The following is a 10,962-nucleotide window of genomic DNA, read 5'->3' on the forward strand; positions in this document are numbered from 1 at the left end:
TGTAGACCAGCTGACAGCATGAAGCTCCATGGAAGAGAGAGAAGTCATCAGTGGAGATAAACAACAGTGGAGACTTTAAGCCTTAAATTTGTCCAGCCAGGCCAAATGAGCCAATGGATGCAGTAGTGGCATGTCTGTTATGGGGGAAACCAACCACTCTCTAATTGGACTGGAGGCCTGCTTCACTGGAGGGAATACATGCCTGCTATTGAAAACCTATTATGGGGGAAGTCATTAACCCTAGGGGTGTAAAGCCTGCTGGTGTCTGACTAAATGTTTATGTTATGCTCGCCAAACTGCCCAGTAAGCACTTCTCTTAACATTCATACCCATATATTAATGCTGCTCTCACTTTTGGTTAGAGAAGCTTCTCTTTTCAGATGGTGGTGGCTTTGGGATGACTCAGAAGGCACCATAGTGCTGAGAAGTGACAGAGGAGCACTCAGCACTAAAATGTCTCTATCACACCTTCCAAATCTCAGGGTCCATTGAAGGCAAGGTGGTGGAAAGAATGTAAGAGCCAAAGGAAGGATAGGACTGCTTACGATGCACTCTTCCAGACACAGAATGGCCTGGATAACCATGACTTCACAGTACCCAGTACTACTTACAACAAGACCAGTATAATAGGAGGAAAAAATGACGACATCAAAATAAAAGAGAGACTAATTGAGAGGAGGAGGTGATATGATGGAGAGTGGAGTTGCAAAGAAGAATGTGGGGGGAGGGGAGGGAATTACCATGGTTTATTGTCTATAATTATGAAAGTTGTCAATAATTTTTTTTAATTCACATGACATAGAAATGTATAAACTGGGCCAGGAGGGATGGTTCAGTGGTTAAGACACTTTCCTGCAAAGCCTAAGGACCCAGGTTCAATTCCCCAGTACCCACATAAAGCCAGATACACATGGTGGCACATGCATCTGCAGTTTGTTTGCAGGGGCTAGAGGTCCTGGAGCACCAATCTTCTTTCTCTCTATCTGTCTCTTTCTCTGCCTCTCATAAATAAATAAATAAAAATAAATAAAATATATTTTGTAAATGTATAAACTGGCTGGGCTTGGTGTTGCATGCCTTTAATCCTAGCACTCAGAGACCTACCTGGAAAAACTAAAAAAAAAAGTATAAATTGGTGCTAGGGAGATGGTTAAGTGGTTAAAGGTGCTTGCTTACAAAGCCTAATGGTCCAGGTTTGATTCCCCAATAGCCATGTAAAGCCAGCTACACAAAGTGGCACATGCATGTGGAGTTCAGATACACTGGCAAGAAGCTCTGAAGTGCCCATTCTCTATATCTGCCTTTCTTCTCTCTCAAGAGGGGACTGCCTCGTTTTTTCCTATCTTCTTTTTACCACCCATATTCTACTCCTCCTCCTCCTCCTCTTCCTTTTTTCTCCTCCTCCTCCTCCTCCTCCTTCTTCTTTTTTGGTTTTTCGAGGTAGAGTCTTGCTGTAGCCCAGGCTGACCTGGAATTCACTATGTAGTCTCAGGGTGGCCTAGAACTCACAGGGATCCTCCTACCTCTGCTTCCTAAGAGCTAGGGTTAAAGGTGAGCGCCACCGGGCCCATATTCTTTTTTTCATGCTTCCGTAGCATCCCCAACCCAGTAGTACTATTTTCCTTGACCAGCTCTCTGTTGGGCTTTAAGGAGGGTGGAGTTGGGGTGCTGGTGAGGATCACTGCGCAGCTGCTGCTGAGCAGAGGCAGCCGTCATCTACCCACCATGCTGTCTGTTCTTGGATGATGTGAAAATGCAAGTATGCACAGGAAATGTGTCTAACCTGCCTATGCTTCCTCTCTGAAGAGAGGTTTCACAATGCCTGCAGGCACATACCCCTCCCTCCACCCCCACTCAGTGTCACCAGCCTGGTGTCTCAGTGAGAAAGTTCCATTCCAAGAGGCTCCCAGGACCTCATCATTTCCCTCTTTCACCCTATTTAGGTTGCCAGCAAATCTCAAGAGCTCTCTGAGACTGAGCCTGGGTCCACACGTCCCTCCAGGGTGGCACCGATGAACTCCTGCATCGACTTGAGACTGCTGCTGTCTGGGCTCTTCCTGTTTGGTAGGAAATCGGGGAGGGAAGGGAAGGAACATTTGGAGGGTTTGTAGAACTGGAGGAAACAAAGAGTGGGCGGCAGAGGTAACCTGGGCTCTCAGGGTCCGGAGGGGAGAAGGGGAAAAGAAAGCAAGCCAGAATTTAAAGAATAGACTGTGTTGAAGGACGACAAAGGTGCTTAATGAAAGAGGCAGGAGGGAGCCATTGAAATTTAAGGGCGAGGGTTAAAGGGCACTAGGGCTGGGAGGAGGGCGCAGGTGGAACGCTACTCTTTCGTGGGTCTCTGCCTCCTTCGCTGAACACATGAAGGTACCCGCATCCCCGTCCTCCCAGGATGCCTGGAAGGTTAGCAGGCCAGACAAGTTTGTGGATGATGTCCCAGCTTTCTCAGATAGGGGATGGGTGGGGATCGGGGATCTGAGATCTAAAGGTACAGGAGACACCTGTCACTTAGAGGAGTTGGGGCGCGGGAGGTTCCGGCGGCTTTCCAGGGGCCAAGGCATCTTGAATCCCTGAAGCTGGTCACTGAGTTGTCCGGTGTCTGGGTGAAAGACCCCCAGAGGGAGACCTTCACTCAAGTCTCGAGATAGCACGCACCCAAAGACACACGGGAGACCAAACTTGCTGCAAAAGCATAAGGCTTTATTCGGGAAACCAGAGCTCTGGGGTCGACATGTATCTCATGTAGGAGACAGAGGAGTCGACCCTGAGCCCTATTGGGTGCTTCTTTTTATAGGGTTTTTAGCAAAGAAGGGAAAGGGGAGGGGGTTTCATAAGGGTATTTGCCAAGCTTATACAGTTATGTCTACATATCTTATTTGTGCATAACCAGAGTTTAAGTCCTTGGTCAGGCTGTCTTGGGAAACTATTCTATTATTTCGGTTTTTCTCAAAACTATTTTTGTTTATCATCTTCCCGGGACACAAAGTTTAGGTTGACCCAACCAACCCATATCTTGGGCCACCTGCAGCCTATCTTTTAGCCTATTTTTGGTTTACTCCTTTCTGAAAATACAGTTCAGGCTGTCCCCTAGCTGTTAGCAACCAGCTGTTTCTTTACTAAGTTTACTTTAAAATTTTCTATCCTGCCTTTCATGGGCTCCGTGAGCACAGAAGGGGTGTGTGAAACAATACATCATGACTTGGGCATCCCCATTTTGCCTCCTGCCTGGGAACTGGCTGCCCTATGCCTCGGGCCCCTTTTCTGGCTTTTCTTACAGGCCTCCCCCTTCTTATCCTTCCTTCTTTGCCAATGGGCCAAAAGGGAAGTGGTGTAGAGTACCCTGGCCTGAGGGAAGCTGAGAGCCAGTGGGCTTCCAGATTCCCCCAGTGGAGGCCCTGGAGGGGAAGTCCAGGAACCTGCGTCTCTGCCTGGGTGTAGCCCGTCTGGGGAGCCTGCAATAAACAAGGCACGTGGTGGCCGCCAGTGTGTCTTCACCTGGGGTGCGTGAGCAGCCGGGGAGCCCCGACAGGAAGCAGCTGACGGCTCTTGCTTCCCTCAGCGAGGGCCCGGAGCTACAACCTGGATGTGCGCCGCGCGCAGAGCTTCTCCTCGCCGCAAACCCAGAGGCACTTCGGCTACCGCGTCCTGCAGGTCGGAAATGGGTGAGCTGCGGTCCCTTGGGGTCCTCTGCCACAGCCCCGCCGTGGCGCCGGGACCACCCCTGCATCTAGGGACACCCTTCACCTCCCTGGAAAGCGCGACGCTCACCCTCTCAGTGAGATGGGGTGGGCCTCCCTTCCGCGGGGTTTGCCGGTGGGCTCCTATTCTAGCTGAGCACATAGCGGGAAAGCAGTAAATGGATTGTTTTTAAAGTCGCAGATTGAACATATATGTATGTTAGGCACGTACTCTGCCACTAAGCTGCACCTCCCAGCCCTTGTTTGTTTTTGTCTGCCTGATTTTTAAATTTTTATTATTAGCCGGGCGTGGTGGCGCACGCCTTTAATCCTAGCACTTGGGAGGCAGTGGTAGGAGCATCGCAGTGAGTTCAAGGCCACCCTGAGACTACAGACTGAATTCCAGGCCAGTCTGAGCTAGAGTGAGACCCTACCTCGACCCCCCCATTATATATATATATATATATATATATATATATATATATATATATATATATATATATATATATTTAATTATTATTTTAAAATATTTTTTGTTGTTTACTTTTATTTATTTATTTGGGAGTGACAGAGAGAGAAAGAAGCAGAGAGAGAATGGGCGCATCAGGGCCTCCAGCCGCTGCAAATGAACTCCAGACACATGCGCCACCTTGTGCATCTAGTTTACATGGGTACTGGGAGGGTCCTTAGGTTTCAGAGGCAAGCACTTAGCCGCTAAGCCATCTCTCCAGCTATGATTATGATTATGATTATGATTATTATGATTATGGTTATTATCATTATTACTGAGGTAGGGTCTTGCTGTAGCCAAGGCTGACCTGGAAGTCACTATGTAGTCTCAGGATGGCCTTAAACTCACAGTGATCCACCTACCTTTGCCCCTGGAGGGCTGGGATTAAAGGTGTGAGCCACTGCACCCAGCTTTAATTTAAAACAAAAATTATTTACAAGCAGAGAGAGACAGAGAGAGAATGGGTGCTCCAGGGCCTCCAGGCATTGCAAACACACCCTAGATGCATGCCTAGATGCATGCATCACTTTGTGCATCTGGCTTTACATGGGTACTAGGGAATCAAACCTGGATTATTAGGCTTTGCAGGCAAGCACCTCCACTGGGTCATTTCTCCAGCCTTTTCATATATATATATATATATATATATATATATATATATATATATATATATATATTTTTTTTTTTTTTTTTTTTTATTTTTTTTTATTTTTGACATAAGGTCTCACTCTAGCCCAGGCTGGCTGGCCTGGATTTCACTCTGTAATCTCAGGGTGGACTTGAACTCAGGGTGATCCTCCTACCTCTGCTTCCCCAGTGCTGGGATTAAAGGCATGCACCACCACGCTGAACTTGACAGCCCTGTTTTTACCTCAAAAATTAAAAAAACAAAAAACAAAAAACCAGGGCTGGAGAAATGACCCAGCAAATAAGGTACCTGCCTGCAAAGCCTAAGGACTCAGGTTTGATTCCCCAGTACCCACATAAAGCCTGATGCACAAGGTAGCACATGCACCTGGAGTTCATTTACAGTGGCTGGAAACCCTGGCACACCCATTCTGTTTCTCTCTCAAATAAATAAATATATATTTTTAAATTTTATTTATTTGCAAGCAGAGAAATATAGGTAGAAAGGATACAGAAAGAGAGAGAAGAGAGTACCTGCAGGCCAGGGCCTCTACCCATTACAAAGGAACTCCAGATACATGTGCCACTTTATGCTTAAGTATGGAGCCTGGGTCATTAGGATTTGCAGGCAAGCGCCTTAACCACTGAGCCATCTCTCCAGCCCTGTTTTTCTTTTCTGTTTAATTTTTTTTTATTGATAACTTCCATAATTATAGACAACAACCCATGGTAATTCCCTCCCTGCCTCCACCTTCTCCTTTGAAACTCAACTCTCCATCATACCCCTTCCCCTCTCAATCAGTCTCTCTTTTATTTTGAAGTCATCATTTTTTTTTTCTTTTGGTTTTTCAAGGTAGGGTCTCACTCTAGCTCAGGCTGACCTGGAATTCACTATGTAATCTCAGAGTGGCCTCGAACTCACGAAGGTCCTCCTACCTCTGCCTCCTGAGTGCTGGGATTAAAGGTGTGTGCCACCATGCCCAGTTTAAGAATGCTTATTTATTTTGATTTTTATCAAAAAAAACCTTTTGTTTGGTTTTTCAAGGTAGAGGACTAACTCTAGTCCAGGCTGACCTGGAATTTATTGTGTAGAACCAGGGTGGCCTCAAACTCATGGTGATTCTACCTCTGCCTCCCTAGTGTTAGAATTAGAGGGAGGTATGTGCCACCACACTTGGCTTTAATTTTTTTTTGATTACTTAATTTTATTTATTTGAAAGAGAGAGAGAGGAAAAAAAGAAGCAAAGAGAGAATGGATATATCAGGGCCTTCAGTCACTGCAAACAAACTCCAGATGCATGTACCACCATGTGCATCTGGCTTACATGGGACCTGAAAAATTGAACCTGAGTCCTTAGGTTTCATAGGCATGCGCCTTAACCACTAAGCCATCTCTTCAGCCCAGGTGCACACTTTTTATCCCAGGGAGGCAGAGGTAGGAGGATCACTGTTCAAAGCTAGCCTAAACATAGTGAATTCCAGGTCAGCGTGGGCTAGAGCAAGACCCTATCTTGAAAAAAACAAAACAAAACAAAAAAAGTGGTACATGTGGGCTGGAGAGATGGCTTAGTGGTTAAGCGCTTGCCTGTGAAGCCTAAGAACCCCGGTGCGAGGCTCCATTTCCCAGGACCCACATTAGCCACATGCACAAGCGGGCGAACACATCTGGAGTTCGTTTGCAGTGGCTGGAAGCCCTGGTGCACCCATTCTCTGTCTTTCTGTCTGTCACTCTCAAATAAATAAATAAAAAAAGTGGTACTTGTGTCTGGCATTCTTTTGCTAAGCCCTCCCCGCCACACACACATGCAAATAAATAAATAAAATTTAAATAAGAAATACCTATTGTGGCCGGGCATGGTGGTGCATGCCTTTGATCCCAGCACTTGGGAGGCAGAGGTAGGAGGATGGCCATGAGTTCAAGGTCACCCTGAGACTACATAGTGAATTCCAGGTCAGCCTGGGCTAGAGTGAGACCCTACCCCAAAAAATAAAAAAAGAAAAGAAAAGAAAAAGAAATACCTACTGTGATACCTGGTGGGTTCTGAAGCCCCTTAGTAAACAGGAGTGGGTGGGTAAAGTCTTGGGCAGCTCTATGTCACAGGTGACATTTCTCTTCAGAGTTGTTGTGGGAGCTCCAGGTGAGGGGAACCAAACAGGAAGCCTCTACCAGTGCCAGCCAGGCGAGAGGAGCTGCCTGCTAGTGAACCTGAGTGGTGAGTAGGGAGTGAGGGAGACCAGGAAGTAGGGCCTTTGGAAATAAGGCTGCCTCCAATACACTTGAACCATCTGAGTTCTTCTAAACCACCCTTCCGGTGCCTACAGGTTTGAACTATACCTCCAAGTACTTGGGAATGACCTTGGTGACAGACCCGGCAGACGGAAGCCTTTTGGTAAGAGTTTTATGTGTTAGTGATCAGAGCCCGTGAAGCTCTATACCAAGAAAGAGAAATTGAAAAGAGGGCGATAAAGGCAGATATGGTGGTTCACACCTCTAATTCCAGCACAGGGACAGCTGAGGTAGCCTGTGCTACATAGGGATTTCCCCGCCTCCACTGTCTCATTTTAAAAAGGGGGGGTGGCTTAGCAGTTATGTGCTTGCCTGTGAAGCTTAAGGACCCAGGTTCGAGGCTCGATTCTCCAGGACCCACGTAAGCCAGATGCACAAGGTGGTGCATGCATCTGGAGTTTGTTTGCAGTGGCTGGAGGCCTGGGTGTGCCCATTCTCTCTCTTTTTGCCTCTTTCTCTTTTGGTCTGGTGCTTTCAAATAAATAAATAAAAGTAAACAATAAAATAAAATAAAATAAAATAAGAGGGGAAAAAGAAAATGGAGTGGGGTGTAGAGGCGCATGCCTTTAGTCCCAGCACTTAGCAGGCCTGGGTAGCAGGATTGCCCTGAATTTGAGGCCAACCTCAGACTACAGAGTAAGTTTTAGGTCTGTCTAGGCTAGCATGAGATCCTACCTTGAAAAAAAAAATCAAAATAAAAAAGTTTAGAACATCAGAAATATCAAGATTAAATCAGTATTTACCAACTACAACCTAGCTCTTTTCTTTCTCCTTCTTTCTTTCTCTCTTAAATCTTATTTACTTATTTATCTGAGAGAGAGAAAGAGGCAGATAAAGAGAGGGAGAACGGGTACACCAGAGCCTCTAGTCACTGCAAAAGAAATCCAGACACATGGGTCACTTTGTGCATATGGCTTTATGTGGGAGCTGGGGAAATCAAACCTGGGTCCTTAGATTTCACAGGCAAGTGCCTTAATTTTTAAGCCATATTTTTTTTTTTTTTTTTTTTTTTTTTTGTTGAGGTAGAGTCTTATTCGAGACTAGGCTGACCTGGAATTCACTATGTAGTCTCAGAGTGGCCTTGAAGTCATGGTGATCCTCCTACCTCTGCCTCCCATGTGCTGGGGCCTCTATCAGGCTTTACCACCACACCCAGTTACATGGGAATGGAACTCAGGGCTTCATGCAATGCTAGACAAGTACTCTACCAACCAAACTTCACCTGCAATTCCTTACACCTGGTCTAGAACTCCTGTATTAACCAGACTTGCTTCAAACTTGTGGCAACCCTCCTACCTCTGTCTTCCAAGTGCTAGGATTGCTGATGTGTGCCTATATGCCCCACCTGACCTAGTGTTTAACTGTATAACTTTATTTATTTATTTATTTATTTATAAGCATAGAGAGATAGGGAGGAGAGAAAGAGAGAGAATGGTCATGCCAGGGCCTCCATCCACTGCAAATGAACTCCAGATGCATGCACCACTGGGCACCTGGCTTTACATGGGTACTGGTGAATCAAACTCAGGTCATTAGGCTCTGCAGGCAAGTGTCTATGCTGCTGAGCCATCTCTCCAGCTTTTTTTTTTTTTTTTAACTTATTTATTTGCAAGCAGAGAGAAGAGAGACAGAAAGAATGGGCACACCAGGGCTTCCAACCGCCTCAGAGAAACTCCAGATACATGTTTCACCTTGTATCTAGTTTTACATGGGTTCTGGGGAATCAAACTTGGGTCATTGGGCTCTACAGGCAAGCAACTTAAATTCTGAGCCATCTCTCCAGCCCTGTCTAGATTGTTTACTTAGCTACTATTCCATGTCAGCCATTGTGCTCAGATCCGATGAGGTAAAGGATATACAGTACAAAGATGATTATGACATTAGCCCTGTCTAGAAATTGCAGGTTTTCAGGAAAGATACATGAAAGGAGCAATGCTGTATATTCTGGAATTGTAAGTTTTTTAAAAAATATTTTACTTATTTATTTGCAAGAAGAGAGATATATAGAGAGAGACAGTACAGAGAGAGCACGGGCACATCAGGGCCTCTAGCCATTGCAGATGAACTCTAGATGTATGTGCCACTTTGTGCATCTGGCTTACGTGGGTACTAAGGAATCAGACCCAGGTTGTTGGGCTTTGCAGCCAAATGCCTTAACTGCTGAGCCATTTCTCCAGCCCTAAGTGTGAAGTTTTGATTTGCTTATGCAGAATGTGTGATTAGGAATGCTCTAGAATGTGGGACAGTGCCTAAATGTAAACAGCATGAATTACCAACTAAGGAGGTGAAACTTTATTCCATAGGCAGTGAGCATCCATTGGCATAGAGCACTGAGATTAGGGGTGGAGAGGTGGGCATTGATGGGAGGGAAGGGACAGGATTCTGAGGGGGTTTGTCTTTTGCAAATGACATATGGCAAGAAGCCCCACCTCTTCCTTTCCTTCCTACAGGCCTGTGACCCTGGGCTGTCTCGGACGTGTGACCAGAACAGCTATCTTAGTGGCCTGTGTTACCTCTTCACTCAGAACCTGGAGGGTCCTGTGTTGCAAGGGCGTCCTGCTTACCAGGGTAAGTACCTGGTGGTAACAGTACTTCTGAGTAGCTGTCCTTCTGTGGGAACCAGCCTGAGTAGGCCAAGAACTGTCAATCAGGTCCCTTCGTTTCTGATCTCTGCAGAATGTATAAAGGGCAAGGTTGACCTGGTATTTCTGTTTGATGGCTCAAGGAGCTTAGAGGAAAAAGAATTTTTGAAAATCGTGGACTTTATGAAGGATGTGATGAAGAAACTCAGCAATTCTTCCTACCAGGTACGTACGTGTCCTAATGATGATCCCAGGAAGTGCATGCCCTTCTGAACTGGCTTCAAGTCATTAAAGGAACGTGTAGTATGAAGTGTGTCTGCAGGACTTATGGGCATGGTTACAAGTAGACCACTGACAAGGCCAAGAACCAAAGTTTCTGAGATTTTCTGTAGTTTTCTTCCTTCTTTCCTTCCTTTCTTTTTTGTAACCTTTTTTTGGGGGTGTGGTTCAAGGTAGGGTCTCACTGTAGCTCAAGCTGACCTGAAATTCACTCTATATTCTCAGGGTGGCCTCGAACTCATGGCAATCCTCCTACCTCTGCCTCCTGAGCACTTGGATGGAAGACGTGTGCTACCACATCCGGCTTAGTTTCTCTTTTATTTTGATGTCACTATCGTTTCCTCCTATTATGAAGGTATTGTGTAGATAGTAATAGGCACTATGAGGTCATGGATATCGAGGCCAATTTGTTTGAACAATTGCATTGTAAGCAGCCTTACCTTTCCTTTGGCTCTTACATTCTTTCCACTACCTCTTCTGCAATGGACTCTGAGCCATGGAAGGTGTGATAGAGATGTTTCAGTGCTGAGCACTCCTCTGTCACTTCTTCTCAGCACTGTGGTGCCTTTTGGGTCATCCCAGAGGTCACCACTATCTAAAAAGAGAAGCTTCTTTAACCAAAAGTGAGAGTAGCATTAATACATTGGTATGAATGTTAAGAAAACTGCTTACAGAGCAGTTTGGTGAGCATAATATATGCATTTAGCCAGACACCAGCAGATGTTACATACTTAGGGCCCATGACTTTCCCCGTCAATAGGTTTTCAGTATCAGGTATGTTTTCCCTCCCGTAGAGTGGGCCTCCAGTCCAATTTGAGAGTGGTTGGTTTCCTTCATATTCCACCTGTTTCTTTTGTGTGTTGCTTTCCTAATCTCTCCTGCTCTCTTTGTAGACGTTCCCTTACTTCTTTGGGTCACATGGGCCTGGAGAAAGCTCCAAAATTCATATGTTAGTTCAAGAAGGATGCCCTACCTTCTTGTCAACCAACTGTGTCTTCA

At 45.8% G+C, this 10,962-nt stretch overlaps 1 protein-coding gene across 3 annotated transcripts in view; it reads left to right on the forward strand.

The window, feature by feature from the left end:
- Nucleotides 1-1,926: 1,926 nt before the first annotated feature.
- The window catches only part of Itgal (integrin subunit alpha L), a 66,672-nt gene continuing 57,636 nt past the window's right edge, over nt 1,927-10,962 (forward strand). For 2 of the 3 annotated variants that reach the window (XM_045131356.1, XM_045131357.1), the window contains exons 1-6: nt 1,927-2,064; nt 3,560-3,662; nt 6,934-7,028; nt 7,138-7,205; nt 9,553-9,670; nt 9,779-9,909. In XM_045131356.1, coding sequence (XP_044987291.1) covers nt 2,013-2,064; nt 3,560-3,662; nt 6,934-7,028; nt 7,138-7,205; nt 9,553-9,670; nt 9,779-9,909 — 567 coding nt within the window. In that variant the 5' untranslated portion in view covers nt 1,927-2,012. The remainder of the gene's footprint in view (nt 2,065-3,559; nt 3,663-6,933; nt 7,029-7,137; nt 7,206-9,552; nt 9,671-9,778; nt 9,910-10,962) is intronic. The other variant, XM_045131358.1, reaches the window with a different exon arrangement.

This window comes from Jaculus jaculus, chromosome 12, assembly GCF_020740685.1.
Source record: "Jaculus jaculus isolate mJacJac1 chromosome 12, mJacJac1.mat.Y.cur, whole genome shotgun sequence".
Taxonomy (NCBI): domain Eukaryota; kingdom Metazoa; phylum Chordata; class Mammalia; order Rodentia; family Dipodidae; genus Jaculus; species Jaculus jaculus.